This window comes from Tyto alba, unplaced genomic scaffold (genome assembly GCF_018691265.1).
Source record: "Tyto alba isolate M040663 unplaced genomic scaffold, T.alba_DEE_v4.0 Super-Scaffold_23, whole genome shotgun sequence".
NCBI classification, from domain to species: Eukaryota; Metazoa; Chordata; class Aves; order Strigiformes; family Tytonidae; genus Tyto; species Tyto alba.
In genome coordinates, this window is record NW_024881297.1 from 6,189,222 (window position 1) to 6,210,989 (window position 21,768).

The following is a 21,768-nucleotide window of genomic DNA, read 5'->3' on the forward strand; positions in this document are numbered from 1 at the left end:
GCTGCGGCCCGTGGGAGGGACTCATGTCGGAGAAAGTTTGTGGAGGACTGTCTGCTGTGAGAGGGGGACCACGATGGAGCAGGAGGAACAAGTTTTGGACACTCCTCTCACCGAAGATGAAGAAAGCAGCAGCGCTGCCTGCACCCCCCATTCCCTGCCCCTGCGCCACTGGGGGAGGAGGTAGAGATATCGGGAGCAGAGCTGAGCCCGGGAAGAAGGGAGGGGTGGGGGAAGGTGTTCTCAAGATGTGGCAATGCTTCTCACTGTGCTAATCTGTTACGTGTTGTTAGTGTCTGTAATAGATGTATGGGTTTTTTTCTTCCCCTAATGAGTCTGCCTTTTGCTCGTGACCATAAAGGGGGATTTTCTCCCCATCCCAGTCCTATCTCGAACCCCAAGCCTGGCTCTCTGTCCCTTCTCATTGCCTGAGGGGAAGGGAGAGAGAGCTGCTGCATTGTGGTTGGCTGCCAACCAGGCCCAAACCACGACACCAAGTAGGAACCAATATGAGACCACATGGATATTCAAAAGGTTCCAAAGTGAAGTCATTTATAAGTGAAGAAAAAATGTACAAGATTAAGTCCTAAACAATTGCCCCTAAACAGCAAAAATTATCCTAGGATAACATCTTCCAGAAATGTGCAAGAAAATCTTTTTGGACAAAAAATACTTGGTAAATTTTTTATGAAATAACATAATCATTGAAAAATTAAGGGGAGGAATAGAAAGCAGCCACAGCCTTGCATAAAAATGTGACTTTGATACCAATAAGTAGGTATCTCTCCCATTCAGAATTATTTCTAATGCCAACAATATGGAAGGAATTACACTGGAGAGCAGGCAGCTCAAGCCAGCACAGTCCTAAAGAACAACCAGCACAAGTGTTCTGAAATTTAATTTCAGAGCCACACGGGTGGCAAGATAAAGCTATTCTAACGCATGTGTCTAGGAATCCATTCTGTTCACAAACAATTTAAATATTTTGGGATAAAAGCTCTCATAACATGAGAGTAATAAACATAATCTTTGTTTAAAATTGAAACTGAGGCAGTTTCTGCAGGGGAGAAAAGCATTTGTAACTGAAATATAAAACAGAGAAGTAAACTCTATAGGTTCCTATTCTGATTTTACAATAGATTTCCTGTGTGATATTAGTAATAATACTTTTCCCCCTTGATCTCTGGTTTCCCTGCTATAAATTAGATGTGAAGACTGATAACAGATTTCAGTAGTTCCTCAAATCTTGGGAATTCCACATAATCATAAACACACATTATCTGTATGTTTTCATATTTTTTAAAAACATGTATTTTAGTTATAATCAGTTGAATACAGAAATGATCTTAACTGTGAGTAACATTATTCAAATTCACTTCAGAGCAATGATGTGCTCTGGAGAACCTATGACTGTGACTTTATTATCAAAGAGACTGCGGCAAGCTGAGCAGGCTCAAAAGAATCTGTCTAACTAGGTTAGTATGTTAGACGCAAGAATTTCCTCTAAATCCAAAATCTAGCCTACCCACTCGCTCCACAGGTAAGCTTAAAAACTGTGCAAGGCCTGTTCCTAAATGACGACTGTAGGATGACTGTTTCAGAGCTATTGAGGGCTGTGGATGCGGTTTGTTTTTATGCAGAAATCTGTGGGAGTGTCACAGCACTGTTTCTGTAACCTCCTGCTGTTAGTGAATAGCAAGTACCACCTCTAATAACATACCACCTTCCTCCCTGTATCAGGGAATCACAACATGGCATCTAAGGCCGACCAGAAGAGTTTATTGCTGTTACACATCAGGGGGGGAAAGGGTATTGCATTCCCACCACTTTCTATTTGTGTTACAGTCTCTGCCCATTAAAATGAGACATAATAGCTTTATTGCTTCCACACAGCCTGTGAAAGACCATAAACTTTTAATAGACTTATAAAAAGAGACTGTAACTGTCTCACTAGTCTGCTTTTTAACTGGACAGGGCTATTTTATCTGTTCCCATCACATTCATAATGCTGTAAATCTGGGCAGACATAGAAAGTCGTTACCTCCAGGTTAAACTCTGACACCAAATTCCCTGCTTATTCCCCAAAACTGTCTTCAGTGCTCTTCGTGGTCTCCTCCAGCATACTCTGATACTTCATGATATTGCAACAGCTTGCTTCAAAATTCCTGTCACATGAAATGCTTTCAGTTACCTGTCCTCCTAGGCCTCCGAAACAGATGAATACTGTACAACAGATGTCTAGATGCTTTTGATAAAGCCATTTACTGGGGAGAAGGAGTAATCTAACTAGACAACTAAGTTAACTAAACCCCCCCTAATGCTATACTGATTGAAAACAGCATCTAGTTTAATACCTTGGTATCCTAATTTCTGTGTTGTCCTTACTCTACAGGGTTATTGACAGTGGAAGGAATCCTGCCTCCTGGTACACACTATGGGAGGAGGACTCAAAAAACACCCAACACCCCACTACCAAACCTTTAGTCATATGATGAAAGACCTCACACTGTGAAAAAGTGCTTACCAAGGGCTATGAAAGAGAGGGTGAGGTGAATGGGGGCAGATGCAACACAGTGCAGGCTTCTAAGTATCAGCGGGGTAATCGGGAAAAACAGTGGGAAGTTCAGCCCAATGCAAGTGACCAAAAGCATCTCCGTTTTCCTATCACTCCCTTGCCAGGTTCCCTGGCCTGCACATTTGCAGGGCAGTCTGTGAAAAAGCAGGGTTGCTTCATAGAGCCTTATCACGCTGCAAATCCCAAAGGAGACTTCATTAAGGTGCCAGCTGGTTCTCTGCAAACTTTCCCTAAGGAAGTGGCAGAATATTTGCTTTTGCTAGCCCATCCTTTCTCCTGCTCCTCTCTCTGCCCCATCCTTGCCTGCCCACTTTGCAGCCAATAGCTAAGGCTCCTGGTGTGCCCTGTGGCACCCAGCCCATGAAACAGATGCACATTTCTGAAGCTGTGAACCTGTGGGGTGAAGTGTTCATCTAGGAAGAGACAAGGCCTGCTTAGGGAAGGCAAAGCAAAAACTGCAGTTAATACTTGTTGTCTGTGATATAGAAAGACAGAATGTAAAATCTGACCTACAGCTTTTCTTCCCCCTTTGCCAGGAATCAACAGAGATATTACTTGAAATCTAGGAGACAGGCACATCCCTAAATGCAATGTACATCCTTGTGTAAAGGAAGAGAGGAAAAGATGAACAACACTGCAGTACCCAGTAAGTTTCTGTAAAGTGCTCCTCCTGATCTCTCTGCCTGACAGAGTTCTGGTCTGCCTGTTCATCACACCCAGAGTGGTGTAATTCAGCTCGGGTCAGAACCCAGACAGCAGACAACTGAAGTGTTGAGCTCTTACTGAGTCGAAGATGACCAGGGTTTTCTTAAATTTCTGTATCTAGAGCTTTGTTCTCAGACAGGTTAAAGAAATGTGTACACACCTTGAATGAGATCAGTTGCAGAAGCCAGATTCTGACACAAGAGAAGACTCACTGAATGCAATTGTAAAAAAAAATAATTCACAGGGTCCAAAACAGTATGTCTGTAAAATGCAGATGCAAGCAATTACAAACTAGTAAGGCTCATGATTACCTCAAGGAATATCTACAAAAGGAGGGTGAAAGAAAAGGACCAAACCTGGTGCTGATTAACTGTGGCATTTCTAGTGTAATACAAAACACAAATGCCCACCTAAACTAACAAAAGATCATCCTAGGGTAAAAATACCAGGGGACAAATTTTTCAAAAATGGCCAACGTGGTAAAAATAGCCCTTCTGCATTTCAACACGAAATAAGCAAAGAGAATAGAAAACAAGAGTAAAACTGAATATGAGAGAGTGTAAATGCAAAATCCATTAACTGGTTTATCAGCTAATCGAAGGAGCAAAACGTTAGAATAACCCAGTCTCCCGATAATCAAACTATGAGGCAATACTTTGAGGGGACAGAGAAGAATTAAACAAATGTTGTGAAGGACATGAGTTTGAGTAGGAGTGGCTACTGGGCTCCACATTGGCTCAATCTATTTCCATTGCTTTACTATCACGTAAGTTTGCAAGACTGTCATGAAAAGATAAAACATCACCACCTCTTCCTTGGGTTGGAGATATTCCAGACAGGGAACACAAAAAAGTTAATGCAACTGAGAACAGAAACTTTACAGTAGCGGACTTGCCTTAGGCTGATATATGTTTGTGTGAGCCTTTTGTCAACCTATTCCAATCCTGAAAACAGATCCTAAATAATCAGAAGGAAAAATGAGGCTAAATTGTTTGAAAAAACTATTTAGACTGTAGTCTTTCATTTGCTTTTGTCCTTCATTCATAAAAGCTGGCTCCCAAACACAGCTAAGAGAGGTAGGCACAAAAAGTTGAGACCACACTGGGACAAACTCTTAACTGCATTCGGTGAAACAGTTCATGATCAGTACACACTTCTTCACCTTTCCCATGAGGCATTTTCATAAGCTTCACAAACTATGTTTGTGGACAAAAACGACCTAGACTAGTAGTGTGAGGCTTTAAACACACCGCACAGTGCCTTGATCTAGAATCATCTTCTGGTTTACAGCTAGGAACAGGTTCAGCTGCAGAACTGAGGTCCAGTGGCAGATGTAAATTCCATTTCCACCTTCCAAAATTCAGTGAGCTAGATACAGAGATTCATCAGAAAAGTCACTGATGAAATGTGCTGGTGCAGTTGTTTCATAGCACACATTAGCAAAATAGCTTACCAAGACAAGGAAAAATAACTCGTTCCATTCCATTTGGAACACAACCTGGAAGAATTAGACTACAATTTGTTCTTCGTACCAATGCCCCTGAGTTGTTTGGTTTTTTTTGTTTTTTTTTTTTTTTTTTTTTGCAAATAGTTAAATTAATGAGCCAGGAAACATTTTTAGGTTTTTACATGTCATTCAAATACTATTTCTCTGTGCAATTGCACCCTATTATAACTTCTGTGGGTTAGTTCAGTATAGACAAATTCAGAGAGTCAGATTATTAAATAAATCAGCAAAAATACCTACCTCTCAAAGAGCTCATTTGTTGGACGTTTTTAGACGAGTACCAACTCCCACCCCTGCTACAAAGTTGGCAAGATCTAACAAAAATACATAAGATGACAGTCATTTCCCCATTGCCCACGAAATGCTTAATGTGTGGCGTTGGGAAATGTTTACCAAATTTGATCCCAACTCTTCTGCAACTGTAACAAGGCAGATATTTCAGTGAAATATTTATTTGAGAGAGATGCAAAGACTTTTGTGATAGTAATGAAATTACAATGCAGAGCCTGGGGCTTACAGCATAACATAAACTATTGCACAGAACCGTAATCATTTAAGACATTGGATGGCAGCACAGCGTTTCAAGATACTCCTAAAGGTTTTCTGAATGTTGCACTAGGTTCCCCTGGTCCATGTCTGAGGTCACAGACAGATGAACGTGGCCTGTTGTGCACACAGGCACAGCTTTTTCCAAGAGGAGACACGTTACCTCACGCCTGAAGTGCTAAATCACTCGTGTTACCAACAGACAAGGTTGTCACATACAGGTACCCTGCTGTCCTGTAAAGCCGATCAGACATCAAACAGTAAGCCAGATGTGGCAAGTTTGAAGATGGACGCACAAGCAAAACTTTCTCTCCAGTGTAGCAGCAACTAATCCTCATAGAGCCACTGCCAGTTAGTAGCAGTCCCAGCACCTCAGAACGCTCTCTGAGACGGAACAGAAAGCCACTAATCTCCCATGGACCTGTCTGAGAAACTTACTCCATGATTGAAACAACACCGATGAAAACCACAGGCTGACTGCACTTCAACAGCTGAATCAAGAGGCAATGAAAACCCAAGTGAATTAAGTTTTCTCCAGAAAATAATTAGTAAATGATTCACATTGAGCCACTGAAGGTGTGTCAGCATGAACAGATGGAAATGTAGAATTTAATAAACTGTTACTTGTGAAAAGAAAGTCCTCTAGTTTAACTTTTCCTCTGAAAATGAGATTGGAAAAATAATGAGTGTTAAGTGAAGCCAGGCTCTTTCTAGAGTTCAGTCCAACAAAATACAATGAATATTTATTAATCCCATGTTCTTCTATTTAGAAGACTTCTTCACTGCATACAACCTGAACCTTCCTTGTTTTTAACCTGCTGTGATCCCAAGAGAAGAAGGGTGTCTACCATAGAGCAATTGGTGTCAAAGCAATTCAATAACCCTTCACTGTCAACATACTCATGACAAAAGTATTAATATGATTCTATAGTATGTAATTGACAAGATATAGCACATTTTGGAAGAGAAAAGTAAGTGTGCAAAGAATCAGGTGGGTGAAGAGAACAGAGGATTATCTAAAAAAGATGCAATTCAGACAAAGGTGCAGACTACAAATAGCTGGGAACATTGAGCATTTGAAGTTGAACATTTAAAGGCGCTGTTCCTTCCTCACAGGACATCCTCTCTTCTTTGAGGTGCTACGGGAGCAATAACAGCTTGGTTTTCCACTGCTTTAAACCTTCCGTAGTCATTTACCGAGCAACGAAATGCAGCCAGCAGTGAAAACACAAGGAATGTGATCTGATAGCACATGGTGCCACATTTGTACAGGTATGTACGGTGACAGGCGGTGTATGCGAGAGACTAATGCCTCAGTGAACTAGAACGTAATTACTGCAGGCTTTTGAGAGCTAGTGGGCTCATTAGATTCCAGTCAATTCACCTGGCAGGCAAAATGAATAATTATTATTCCTGTCTTACAGTTATGACCCAGAGAAAGGATGTGGTTTGTTCTAGATCATGTGAGGACTCTGTAGTACAATCAGAAATTAAACCACTGTCTCTTCAGCCGTAGATGTACCCCTGATTTCTGTCCGCATAGGAGGACAGTAATATGAGGTTCAATATCAGCTGTAATTCTAGATGTGTGTGACAAGTTTTTCCTTCTAAAAGGGCAACCTCATTATGGCAAAAATTCAACCTCCACTTCAATCTGAAATACAACCAAGAGCATACATTTGGAAATTGGGCAAATCATTACATCGAAATATCCACTGTACCAAATTCTCTTCCTGTTCTGCATCAGAAGTGGCTCTCCATGGTTAAACTCACAGGTAAAGCACATCTAAAGAGGGACCCAAATTTCTGAGTTCTGACATCAGAGTCGTTCCATAAAATGGAGGTAAGAAATGCATGGAAATGCAATTAAAGTATCTGAGAGTGGAATGAGATCTTCAAGAAGGATGTGAAACTAAAATGGACGTGCCGGGGGGTAAAATATTGCAGTGTATCAAATGTTTACACTTCAGACTGGTAAACTTCTTTCTTGAAGAAAACTGAACAGGACACAAAAACTAAAGGCTCTCGGGGTAGCAGAACCATCCCCTATAAAGCACTCCTAAGTAACGTACTCTGCAAAAATCCTATCCATGTGAAATTTGATGGGGTTTTGTGCTTTCCATTTACTTTTGAAGTTTACTGCACTTTCAAGAACACACACTAAATTGGAGCATATCACTGAACAGCAGTTATTTCATTTTGCAAGGCTCAGGGTTTTAGTTTCCTGGTGGTTAAGTAACGTTTCTAAACCTGTTGAAATACTGAGCTCTGTTTTCATACATTTCAAACATAGTATTACAGAGAACATCTTAATTTATACTGATATTTATTATAACATGTCAATGAAGTGCTTGCAGATTGCGCTTACTTCTGTTAACACCGGCCTCATCAAGGTATATGGAGAAGTGCCTAGAGCATGACAGCATAAGAAAAATTCCATTTCTGTTTGCACACAGTGTGCATGATGCTGAATGCTGAACCGTGGCCCAGGAAAACACGAGCCCCTGCTTCATTTTAAGGAATAATTTACGCCTTGCTAAGATTTTTCTGAATCCCAACTTCAGGATTTTGTATTGTTTAGTTTATTTCTCCTCCTTTCTACATATATCCTTGAACACAGAGGAAGTGATGTTTGCTGTTTTCCAGAAGGAAAGGTTTGGAGAGAAAGATAGTATCTTTTGCCAGACTGATTTATATAGGTAGAAAAAACAGGTGAGCTATTGGATTCAAAATTCGTTTTTCATGTTGTCTAGAAGAAAGCAGAAAATGGCTTCATATGCTTGAGGTGGTTTTGCTTCTCCCATCTATTGTCAATTAATCTAACAGAGAGATACATGCTGTCCCTGCAGATCTCATTTCACGTAAATCCAAAGACCACCACAGTCACAACATTGGTTCTTTACAGAATGCTTGTTATCAAGCTGCTGTAAAGCAGAAGGAACCTATGAATCATATCTGCATTTAGCAGTCTGAAGTAGGGAGTCACGCCTCACTTACCGCCTCCACTTCTGCTGGGTCATACCAGACATTAATGTATGGATGCTGTAAAGCTTCATCTACTGATATTCGCTTGGCCGGATCAATGACTAGCATCTTTGATAAAAGGTCCCTGGCTTGGCTGGCTAGAACAATGAAATCAGATAAACACAGTATTAGTACAAAACAATCACTGCCTCCAGAGGAGGGTTAATTGGGTTAGGAAAGTAACAATGACACAACCCTTTTAGAGATTGTTTGCATGTACTTCTGTCCCTTGCCTCGCTATGGGAAGTGTTCTTCAGTAAGCATTTTAGGTCAGATTCATTAGAAAGGTGCCAACCTCAGGGCTGCATACCGTAAGTTCCCTAACAAGCTTCAGTGAGATTTTATGTGTTGTATGCAGATTCCATGCAGGGGGCTGAATAATATAACCAAGAAAAATGTGCCTGAGGTATCTGTATTACTGCCAGGATCAGAAAACAAAAACTTGCACGATAAAGTCTAAAATCATGGCATTGCTCAATCAAGTACTCTTGCAGTGGCTCGGAAAAACATCCACACTTTTCTGTAGGCTTTGAAGTTTTTCACCTAGCCCGCTGTGAGGCAGTCACTGTTGTAGTGAGGCATAGGTACAAGGCTCATCTTGGGGCATCCCATGAGAAGCAATAATATCAAATCTGTAGCCTTGGGTCAACACATGTTGGTATGGAGGTGCCTTGGAACTGCTTAAGCTTTGTTTGTCCCACATAATAAAGTTTACATCAGTGGGACACATCATCCTTCACTATAAAAATGCACAGCCTTATATATACATTGAGTTTTATGTTGCAACATTGATTTATTTTACCTGATAATACAGCCCATCGTGCCTACCGGGCCACAAACTCATTCTTCTATTACCCAAATTGCTTCTACTTTTTAGAGTTTGTAACAAATATAGTACCATCTAAACCCACATAAGAAAAATTATAGCAACATATATTTCTATTATTACTATCAGTGTAGTGTTCTAAGCTCTTTCATGCTCAAAATTATTTCCTGTGTAAATGAAAAAGAAAAAGAATGTAAAGAGATGTAAGTGCAAAAATGTTATTAAGTATCTCATCAGACATAGGTGAGTAAAAGTAATATCTAATTAAATCATTAACATTACATTATGGTGAAATATTTAGTCGGGGCATGGGATGATACAATGATGCACAAGCAGAATTTTTTTAATGCACTGTTTCTTGTTCTGTGACTGTATCTTAAAAACTGGTATTCAGGATGCTAAAATGCATGTGTTTCCTGTATCCAAACGATAACAGCACTGTTTGACAGTCATTTCTATTCATTAGCTCCAAGTCCAAGAAAATTCCATTATTCAGTTTTATTACAGTAGGAATATAAAATTTCACGTATCCAAAAGCATCTGCTCAGACCTTTCACTTTGCTCCCAGAGCTGAGACAGCAACCTTGCTATGAAACAGTCATTAATTGGAAGAGTATTCCGGGTAATGTAATGACATGCAAATTACAAGCAACTGCAAACCATTACATGCCACCACAGTGAGCGGCCGTGGTGCAGAACTGATGCACAGTACAAGTTTGCAGGGGTTCCAGAGCTGTGACAAGAAATCCTTTCTATACTAAACACACATTAATCACTCCTTCCAACTGAGGGTTGATGCCCTGCTCAAGTAAAACAAGACTTCAATGCATGATTAAAATCACTGCAACTTACGTTTTACAGTGGCAAATCTAGTCACACTGTAATTGTTAGTGTTCTACTTCAGATATCCAAACATATCCACAGCAAGGAAGAAATCCATCCATAGCAGATCTTAAACCTCGCATCAAGACCACTGTGGCTGACATTGCTAATATCTTTCTAGTATCTAGTAAAGGCAGAGCTATGAGGCAGACATCTGGCTGAATTGGTATTTTTCACCTAAAATAAAACAGTGCAAGTGCTGAGATCTTCCAATGGAAGTTCTACTGTTTCATCGTGTTACAAGTTTAAGAAACACCTCAGTTCCTTGTGGTACAGAAACGTCCCACAGAACACCATGGGGATATGTCCAATGCAGCACTGATAATGTATGTTCCCTTTGCTGCCCAAGCACCAGGGTCTCCAAAAATCATTTCCAAAATCTGCCTCTCAGCTGAACAAAGCCCAAGCAGTCATTCATCTCTGCAACTAACTGCATTAAAAGGGAGTGCAACTGGAGAGAAGAAAAACTGAAAAAAACGCGTTGTAGCTGTTGACGTGTGAACCAAGTCCCTTTGTCAGACGTACCTTTGAGTTTGTTGTGTTCCGAGTCAGCTGGGAAGAGAGAGTCTGGAAAAAGTTTGGGAAAAGTGAGGCCAGCGTACTTGGGTCTGTTCTCAACGTAGTTCCGTACTGTTGGCTGCAGCTTCTTCATGAATTCTGGACAGGGCGTTCCCAGCTGCTCAATAACTTTATTCCACTGATCAATATCTGAACATCAGTAGTTAAGGAAAACAGAATGCAAACCCCAGTGTAATCTCCTGACATTTCTGTTTGAGTGTTCTCTGGGAATCCTCAGAGGTGTTTAACTCCTCCATAACATCTTTACAGTCGGTATCTTTTTCATCATTATGCCTCCAGGTCCTACAGTCTGTAAAGGGCAAAACTCTCTCTCCCAACTATACTTACTTGAGGGCACTGTGCAACCCTAAAACCACCACCGCCATGGGAGAACACACAGCCTCCTCTCTTTGGGTCAACACTTGTTACAGGTTTTATTTTCAACTTGCAATCCAATGACTTGCGCTCCCTTTTTTTTGCACGCCCCTATGTCACCTTGGCTACACGGGAGCAGGAGGGAAGAATGACGTGTTCACCCGCCCGCTCTGTCCAGTCCGTGGAGGGTGAGTCCCAGACCCAGCTGGCTCAGCCGCGTGCTGCACGGGACAGAAGTCACCTTCAACTCGTCTGCTTCGTGCTTGTACGTTTACTCTCGCCAATAACTTAATGGGGGCTAATTTTGCTAAAACCATCCAACCAGCAACTCCTCAAAAGCAATTTGATTTTATAGGAATGCACTGAGACTGCTTTTCTATAGACAGAGAATGCCTCAGATGTAGACAGATGTTTCTCTTTAACTGCAAATGTGACGGCTACATTGCTAAACTGTTGTTGACTGATAAGAAACAGGCTCTCATGCTTAAAAAGAAATTGTATTACAAGCAATTTCAAGCAATTTGTACTGAGCTTTTTTTTTTGGTGTTGATTTTTTTAGCTTTCTTGAGATAACGATTAGGCATCTGATAGGTGTTATGTAGCTCTTCCAGCCATGTTCAGAGTAAGCCTTACTGTGCCACAAAAAAAAAAAAAAAAAAAAATTAAGCAAACGTCTGTAATATCCGTAGCATCTCCACATCACACTGTCTAATTCACAGTGTTAAGAATCTGATGATAACATAAAAAAAAAAAGAAGAGTACATGCAGCCATGGGTACACTGATGCGAAGAAATGTGATGAAAGGAGTTTCATCAAGAACATACTGAAAATTAAAAGCTTTTAAAATACAAACATTCAAAGCATGTCAGCACAGGGATTTATTTTTTAAAATTATTCTTCAAAGTTATTATTGTCATAAGTGTCATAAGTGTGGAGGATTTTCCCAAATACTAAAGACAGTTCCTCACAATCTAGGAGAGAAATCAGGTCAACAGAATGAAGATAAAAGGAAAAAAAATCAAGTCAGGCAAACCCTAGCTCTTTGGTGCAGCAGCAATTTCAGATATTCAGAAAAGTATTTTATTTTAGAGAAATGGAAACTTAGTATTTTCACATACCTTGAAAATTCCAGACAGACTTAATTTGAGTTCACCTGACCTGTCTTATTTGAACAAAAATAAAACAATTCATTTAAAAATTGCAGTGTTTAAAGGAATGAAAACAATTTAAATGTGCTTTAAGGAATGCTGGAACAACATTTTGAATGGTTTTAATTTCAGCTGAAAAAGGTTGCTAGAAATAGAAGTGGTCTGTAAAGATTTTTCTTTCATTTTTTAAACTATATCAAAGATTTATGTAGAACAACCCCTCCACACACCCACTCCATAGTATGTATTTTGTGTTGTCCATGAACAATATCCTTTTCTCAACAGAAAACTAAAGAATTGCAACAATAATAAAGTCATCCAAGACTACAGCTGCTGAAAGAGTAACCGGAATATTTCATTCAAAACTTTATTAGAAAATAAAGTGTTTTGCCATTTTAAACTTGTATTCAAGTTAAGACACCTCTCTGTTTTCTGTCTGGACTACTTCAGAAACAGCTCTTTCTATTTACAGAGAGTGCTTTGCAGAGGAGAACAGAATAGATAAATGAAGGTGCTGTTAGTTGTGCCACAAGAAGCTAAATGGGCGAGAAAGCCAAGCTCTATAAGCATCCCTGGAAGCTTTACCTGTGCAGCCTGAGTGATGGCCATTTAGACAGACAGGGAGGGCTAAATACAGGACTTGCTTCAAAGCACATGTCAGAAGCTGACGCTTGTATAGAGCAGGTTAATCATCTCTCAGGCATTTAATGAAGGCCCAAAAGACCTCTGGGATTACAGAATGTTGTGGGACTTGGACATGTTGAGAGGGAAGATGTGGTAAGATGCTCTGAATGCGTGTGGTGAGGGAAAAAGAGTAAAAAAAAGATCCCAGAATAGGGCCTGCACGGTGGGCCTACAAGGAGAATCCTCAGACAAGGGGCCAGGGCCTGCTGCCTACGTTTCTTTTAAGCTGAGTGAAAGGCTCTCGCTAAGAGACAACAGACAAGCAGGGTGCTGCCTACGACTGGGAGATTTTAAGAGATGGAAGAAGGTTTCATGAGTCATCAGTGCAAAGATGACAGCCAAAGCCACGGGAGCTGGCAGAACCACCATGTTCCGCTCCTTTAAGCAGCCCCGATATTTGCAGGACAGCACCGGAGCTTTTGCAGCCCTGTCTCGCACCAAGGGCCCAAAATGTCAGGCTTTACACCAGAGCAACTTCAGGGATTGCTTTTGAGTAACTGAACGATCTGAATGGGTAATCATGCTTCTTTAGTATTTCTGACTTATGTTGCTCAAATACTGCCAAAACCCTTAAATAAAATACAGTCGTTTGCTCTTTATGTCTATACGCACACACACAAACTGACACGATGGAGCACACAGGACCTGCTTTTGTCCTTACAATAGCAATGGCAAAACCATGCTCAGCGAGAGCAGGTGGAGACAGACCATTTTTCAGGCACATTTTCTCTCCAGTATTGTTTCTCCACGTACCTGGGCCTTACTAGCACTGGATTATATTTGGAGGTCCAATACGTGAAAACATACAAGAATGTAATAATGTTCTTGCTGAATAGTGGTCCAGTTCCATTTCATTGTTATGTTTTATACAGTCACTGGTTGTAACGCATCTGTGCTGCATCTGATGATCAGAGGTTGCACCCGTGACAGTACGAGATTAAAAAAAACAAGTTTTGAAATAACTCTGAAGTCCACTTACTGAAGCAAAGAGAAGCAGCTTTGTCTAGCTGGCAGTCAGAATTAACTTCAGCAATTCTGCAGAAAACAAATGTTACTACTGAACAGTCCTTATGTGAATCAAAACCTGATGTAGATTACATTAACAAATGAGCGATTGTGACTATAGATGTTATTTGCACACCAACTGAAAAACTGGTACTGTGAGTTAATGATCACATAACTCTGACAGAAATTTCCCAGGCCAAAAAAGATTAACACGTATTTGAGCAAAAAAAAATTGAAGAAAAACTTCTGCTAACAGAAGACTCTTGATTTCAAGCAAATGTTGGACAGACTGGAAGTTGGAAAGAATTAAAACCTAAAACTCTGGAAAATGATTAAATGTCTGCTTTAAAGCTATTTGAATCACCTCAGCTGTCCCTTGCACCAAACAGGATCAAGGCAAATGTGTCAACTATATACAGCAGCATCTGTACGGCTTAAAACAGAAGGAGGGATCTAACCTGGATTTATTAGTCCGTCCCTGGCACTAACATTGTGGCATTTTTACTAACGTTAAGATGGCCAAAGTAAGTTACAGCAAGGAAGCTTATTTAAGAAAATGGTTCTAAAATGTGTATCTTTCAAATGAAGATTTATTGAGTGAAGTTGCCTCAAGCTTCCCAACCGCCTTTTCTCTGCACTCTAATGTTAAGGATTGTTCTAAATACTTGGTTACCGGAAAATAACCAGAATCTGAACTGTGGGTTAAGAGGCATGCTTTTCTAAAGCAAATCCACAAAATTTCTAATGGGGAAATAATTTTTTGAATGCACAATGAAGTATTACTATTGGAAAAATCAGATTTCACAGTGAAGTCATCTATTTAGAGGTATAGCCTGAAAGTTTACCATTACTTTTTTTTCTGTTCCCACTGATGCACTGTGTGCGTTGATGCAATGTATTTCAGAAGTGTGACTTAAGGACCATCATTTTGTTCCTTCAGTTGGCCTGCAGACTTCAGTTAAATTACATTTCTGCAAATATTCAAAAAACTAAGGAAATTGAGCTTGGCTATAAGGGAAAACTTCCAATACTTTGCTGTCTCAATCAGAAAATATTAAAAGCATTTCTACAGTTGCACAAATTAATAGTGTGTGATTAAAAAATTAAATTTAGACACCAAATTATTGACTTTCCAATTAAGCTGGGTAACCTCAAATTAGCAGTAATTCTTCCTTCTCATGTTATGTCTGTGTAAATAATCCTTTTTTTTTTTTTCAGTGAAGGATTGTATTTTCTTATGTTTAACAGCATGTTAAACAGGTTTTAATAAAATGTTTCACAGCATTTTATGCAGGAGGAGATACTGTTTGCAGTAGGATGTTTTAGTCCTACTGCAATACTGTATAGTTAAGCCTGTTCATTCTTCCCTGGTAGTCAGCAACTTGTCAGTGCTCAGCCATTTAAACTTTAGCAATAACTTACTGTACTTGTTCACGTTTCTTTTCCTGAAAAAATCTCCTGTTGCAAATCTAACAGCCAACCAATCACCAGAGACCAATCACTGCTCTTTCACACCATTTGAAAGTGTGGCTGTGTTAGAAAAGTCTCCTCCTAAAATCCTCTCAAGCAGTATCTGTGGACTGTGATGTGGAAAACTCAAGGAATTCTGCCAGCATGCCTGTTCATAACAGAGCTCTCGGAATTGTGCTGGACGGTGCTTGTGGGGAATCATGATTCCCTGCCCAGCGTACTGGATTCCAGTTTTCTGACCTGTTGGGCAGCACATCCACACTAGTTTTACTGCACTGGAGCAGGATTTACTCCTTCTGGCTAAATCTGCTGCTTCAGATGATGAGTTAGGAGTAGGGCATGTCAAATCTTGCTTTTGTTAAGGTAGGCACAATGAAAACAAACTGGACACAGAGCTCTTCCTTTCTAAGAGACAGACAGGGTAAATTAATCTCTTTTCAATCTCAAAATCTGAAGGGAACCACCTTTCTAATAGTTTTCTCCTTAAAAGTACATTTTCCACCAATGAAAAAAACCTGCATGGCTTCAAGTACAAATTTTTGATGCTTCTAAATTGTGAAAATTATAATAATTACTGTGAGCAGCTCTGAATTTCCCTCCCCAACACCAAACTGTCACACCAACTGTGAAGATGATAGCTCAACTAATTTTCATTTCTTCTCTCCTTTTTTTCTTTTTTTTTTTTTCAAATTAGACTTTTTTTTTTTTTTAATAAATCTGTTAATAAAAACCAAACTAACCAAATTTCAAATTTCACTGCGGGAGACATCAGTGTCAGATACATATTTTTTCCACAGTCCCATAATTTATATACTGATACCAACACAGTTTACAAAGAAAACAAAAACCACTGAAAACACTACCATCTGACAAGACAGCAACTGTAGAGCATTTTCTGTGCCAAGGTGAATACTTTGAGAAGAATGTGCCATTTGTAAAAATTAGACTGTAACAGAAAATATTTTGCAACTTTAAGAGTAGTAGCTGCTATTTACATGTTATAATGGAAAATGTGGTGATAATAAAAATAACGTGTAGCACATAAATAAAATCACATCAGCAGATTACCACTGATCATTTGGAAGTTAGGAAATAGCAGTGGTGGTTGTGTAGCTGTCATTAACTCTTTGGATGCATATGTATGATGATACCTTCACTAAAATTTCCAACTGCCACTGTTTTCTAGCTGGCACTCCATTCGGTCGCTGAGTACCTTTGCTTACACAGCAGCAAGCAAATCAGTGCTGAGTGGATAGTCCAGCTATTGCAGCACAGGATTGCAATCTTGCCCTTGGATAAGTATTCCTATTTCCCTCGTGGATGTCTCCTCACCACTGCAGTATCTACTCGTAGTTCTCCAGGCTGTTTCTAGGCTTCTAGAACCTTCTGTTGTGGTCGCTTCTGTCTTTGTAATGTGTACAGCTGGGTGCACGATGGTCATGTACCTAGCAGCCTGTGGACATTAGCGCTATTAAATACCTTCTAAATGAACTGCAAAACTGTGCATAAACCCCTATACCCCAGCCTCTGTGACATACACAACATGACTGCAGCTGTAATCTCTGAAAGGCTCCGTAGGTGATAGCTGCTATGGCCATCTGTGATGCGTACTAAGAGAAGCTGACACCGAGCTAACCTGACATCTCTCTGCTGAATATACACTTGTCTCCTTAAGCATTCCCAACCACAGAATTTAAAGGCACATTCTTCCCTGTTTGTTCAAAATGCATTCAAGCAGTTTAAAAAAAAACTCAAAAAACCCCATGTGTAACTACCACTTTCACAGCTCACCAGAGGACTAAGGCATCTTAACTCCTTCAGATCATTCATACAGTGGTGAGAAAAGACTAGCAGTCTCCCTCATAAAATTTTGTGAAGAACACATGCAACAAGAATCAACTCATGGTTACAGTCCTGAGGCAACACAACAAACCATGTTGCCGTTTTCTCCTTGCTTGAGGCATAAGTATATCCAAGCTTCATGATAATTGTTTTTCTGTAAGCAGAACTACTGTTGTCAAACATAAAAAGAAGTTTCATATAACATTAAAAAAAAAAAAAAAAAGAGGATTTAGCTCAGAATTAACTGCATCACACACATACACCAAAAATGCTAGAGAAATAGTAAAATTTCAAGGATCATTAAAGACCATGGGGATTTTGGACACTGAAAATCATTCACTCACAATTGGAGCTTAAAAAAAGAATAGAGCAGGATTCTGTTCTCAGCTCCACCCAAGTGATTTCAGTGAATTCAAATGGATTACAGTATGGAACAGAGCTGCAGCCTAGCTAAGCACCCTACTCCACACTTTACTCAAAGGCATTTCCTATTTTTCTGCTTGTGAATTTTCCATGACCATGTAAGCAGGCTCTATTTTGCTACAGAAGTTCTTTCAGGTAGCTAAATGGACCATTTAGTTCTGTAAACAGAAAGAATGTCAAACAACCTATACTCCTTAACCACTGGAAAATAGCAAATAGTAAATTTTGCAGTCAAATCATCATAGAATCACAGAATGGTTTGGGTTGGAAGGGAACTTTAAAGACCATCCAGTCCCACCCCCCCTGCCCCGGGCAGGGCCCCCTTCCCCCAGCCCAGGGGGCTCCCAGCCCCGTCCAACCTGGCCTTGAACCCTTCCAGGGAGGGGGCAGCCACAGCTGCTCTGGGCACCCTGGGCCAGTGTCACACCACCCTCACAGTAAGGAATTTCTTCCTTAGATCTAATCTAAATCAACCCTCTTTCAGTTTAAAACTGCTACCCCTCATCCTATCCCCACACCCCCTGATCCAGAGTCCCTCCCCACCTTTCCTGTCCCCCCTTTAAGCCCTGGGAGGTCACTCTGAGGTCTCCCCGGAGCCTTCTCTTCTCCAGGCTGAACCCCCCCAACTCTCTCAGCCCAGCCTCCCAGGGGAGCTGCTCCAGCCCCCCTGAGCATCTTCGTGGCTCCTCTGGCCCCGCTCGAGCAGCTCCGTGTCCTTCTGATGTTGGGGGCCCCAGAGCTGGCCCCAGCACTGCAGGGGGGTCTCCCCAGAGCGGAGCAGAGGGGGAGAATCCCCTCCCTTGACCTGCTGCCACCCTGCTCTTGATGCAGCCCAGGACACGGTTGCCATTCTGGGCTGCGAGCGCCCAGTGCTGGCTCACAGGCAGTTTTCCATCCACTGCTGCCCCCAAGTCCCTCTCTGCAGGGCTGCTCTCCATCCACTCCTCGCCCAGCCTGGGTTTGTGCTTGGGATTGCCCCAACCCACGGGCAGGACCTTGCGCTTGGCCTTGGTGAACTCCATGAGGTTTGCCCAGGCCCACCTCTCCAGCCTGTCCAGGTCCCTCTGGATGGCACTGTCATTCAAATATATGACTGACAGTACATTTCTCATGAATATTCAATCTCTCAGTTTCAAAACTGCTTTTCATATTTATGCATAAAAATTGACACAAATTAGTATTAAATACTCTTCAACTCACAGTGTGGTTGTGAAATGAAGCACTGCCTGTGAAGAAAAAATTGCTGATAACTAATTCGAGTACATTTCCAGTCTTAACCTATTTTACACCCATTTTATGCCAGAGGATGCTTTTTTTTAAAAAAAGAAACAGATTTCTAATTACTCTTCCTCCTACATTTAAATACACCCTTAAGTATGCTGCCCTCAAGCTCTTAGGACTCATAGTCCCCGCTGATGGAATTATACAGCTGCCCAACTCCAACACACATCTGAAGAAATAATCTTTTTTATAGAAACGCTAAGCATTTTCTACACAGATTTAAGGAAGACAATGCCACGAGGTCACCAGTCTCAGCAGGCTGGGTCTGCCCTTGTGACTTTCTGACTGGTTTTCAGCTGCACAGATGGGCACAGGAGCAAAAAGTGCTGAACCCGCTCAGCAGCAGGGGAGGGGTGGTGGGGAAGGATTGGGAGGAGAGGTGGCTTTGAGGAGGGGGGCTCAGCAGCCTGAAAAAAGCAACAGCACTGTCCTCTGTTCACAGAACAGACACTCAGGGAACAGCAGAAGAAAAGCAGAGCGGTACATAAAACACAGTGCAAATTTAGCAACGTATTATAAATACAAATGAAGAATGTGAACTCAATTACGGAACAATCCCAAACAAATCAGCAGCTGGTAGTGCCAATTTCTGTGGGGTTATTGCAATAATAAACAGCACATAATGGTTTAATTATAGAGGCTTTGCGTGATTTCTTTTTAACAAGTATGCAGCTGTGTCATAGAAACCAGTTTTTGAAGCGCTATATAAGACATGTTTAATTCCTTTTGTACTTACTTGGGGGTTTCTTTAAATGATATCTTACAAAATGTAAGTTTATTTGCATAAAACCAGTTCTGACTACAACACTGAACTATGCTAACCCCCACACTTAAATTTCTCACTCCATATTCACAGAAAACACAAGCACAGCCTGGGCCAAATCTTCATGGAGCACAGGTAGGTGCTAATGCTTTATGTTAACACATAGGAAGGAAAGGTTTACTTTCACATATGCAGATGAGATGTGCTCCAGCTCATAGGAAAATGCATGGGAATTTTAGCGTTCATTTCAGCATGCATATTCTCATCCAACATTTTGGACAAAACACAAATTAGAACCTTACTAGCCAAGGCTGTGACGATACTAATGATATTGTTGCCTACTGTCATTTCTCTAGTGCTCTCCAAATATTACTTTTTCCACATTTTAATCAAAATATTGAAGCATTAAAAGTATGAATGAAGCCAAAAGTGAAGTGCTAAACTGTATCAGTAGGTATGAGTACACACACACACATATACATAAGTGTGCACACACACATGTACAGGGAAAGTTACATAGAATTCATTAATGCTTGGAAACTCCTCTGTCATCTAAGCACAGGGTTTAAATTAGAAGGAAAACTTGTACACGTGTCATCTCCCTTTCTCATTTGTATAATCCTCAGGACCATGAATCACTGGAATTAGGCCAAGCATGCACAGAGCTCAGTTGTGCACAAGAAGAAACCACTTTCACAATCTGATAAATAAGAGTATATATCCAAGGTTTAATAAAGCATCAAATAAAGGAAGAATTATGGCTGCCTCAGTCCTGAATGCAGAATGGTCTCTAAGGAAAACGCACATATCCCTAGTCTGCTTAGACCGCTTGTCCACTGATTTAATGCATTTATCTATAAATCACTTAGTGTTGATGTCAAAAATACATTCTGCTTTCACATAATAGCTACATGTACTTAAATAAAGCATGACAGGCTGAAGTCCACTACAACAGTTTCCAAGGAAATTCCCAGACTTTTAAGCCATCAGATTGCTACAAAGTTAAGTGATAATTTTAGTCCTGAGGAACTGAAGTTGTCCCCAAACTGAAGCCATTTGACACTTTCCTACTCCAGTACCACTTGCAGAACAAACAAGCAAAGAAATAAGCATTTCTGAAAGTCATGTCCGAGTTAATCATACCTTCTTCCTAAAATGCAGAACCTCTTACACACCATCCTGATGTAAACGGTGACTGGGGCCTACCATGCTACAACCTGAACTTAAAACCCCTGTCATTTATGAAACACCCCCCCTGCCAAATGGAGACATTTATAACAACAAAACTAAAAACAAGCTGTCACTGGCTGCAGAAAGTGATTCTGATGAACCCTGTAGCACACTGTGTTCCATCTCCTCACACTGTGCTCGTTGCGGTTTCCACCGCGGCTTTTACCGAGAGGCAGTAATGGCTTATTGACATTTTGGTTTGCCAGGATTTTGCAGTGGGACTTAACCCACCTCTTTAGGTACAGTACAAAGGTACGGCAGCACTAGTCTAGTGGGAAGGGGCTGGAGGGGAAAGGGTTGGATGTACCTCCTGAGACCAGAACGGCTGCTGGGAAGGATACGATCAGTGCCAGGAAACAACACGGCACCTTTAATCATTTCTCCCATGATGCACCCTACTGACCACATGTCAACTGAAAACAAAAATGAAATGAAGGTAAACAAGAAAACAGGAACAGAACAACAAATAAATGAGAAGACTTATCCAATCATGCGATAGCACAGAGCCTGCAGCCCACACCGCAGACACAGGCCTGCCTTTCGCTCTCTGCAGATGCTTTTCTGCTTGAGCGTACAAGTTTCATGACAACATAGCAGGTCTGAGAGAAATCAACTCCAACAGTTTTCTTTACCCCACTGTGGATGAAAGACAGTGCTATTAAACATAGAAAACCAAGTGAGACCCAAGGCTGGCTACTGTGTCATAATACAACTTTGTAATTAAAATTTACCAATGAATTTTGTCATTTTTAAGTTTTCATTTGCATTCATTACCTAGGTTTATACTGCTTTAAATTGTAAATGAATGCTGGTCTCTGTATTCAATGAGGATATGCAAATTGCTTTTCCTTTATTCTTTCAGTTACCAGAGATCCATGCATATTTTCACATGCTGAACTGCCAGAAACCACAAAAGGAACTTGGGTC

At 40.7% G+C, this 21,768-nt stretch overlaps 1 protein-coding gene across 7 annotated transcripts in view; it reads right to left on the reverse strand.

The window, feature by feature from the left end:
- MAPK10 (mitogen-activated protein kinase 10) overlaps positions 1–21,768 on the reverse strand; it is a 172,840-nt gene that overhangs the window by 22,871 nt on the left and 128,201 nt on the right. For 6 of the 7 annotated variants that reach the window (XM_042796703.1, XM_042796705.1, XM_042796707.1 and 3 more), the window contains 2 exons: positions 10,588–10,770; positions 8,328–8,452 (listed from right to left, as the gene is read on the reverse strand). In XM_042796703.1, the coding sequence (XP_042652637.1) occupies positions 8,328–8,452; positions 10,588–10,770 (308 nt within the window). Of the gene's footprint in view, positions 1–8,327; positions 8,453–10,587; positions 10,771–21,182; positions 21,255–21,768 lie in introns of all 7 variants that reach the window. The other variant, XM_042796704.1, reaches the window with a different exon arrangement.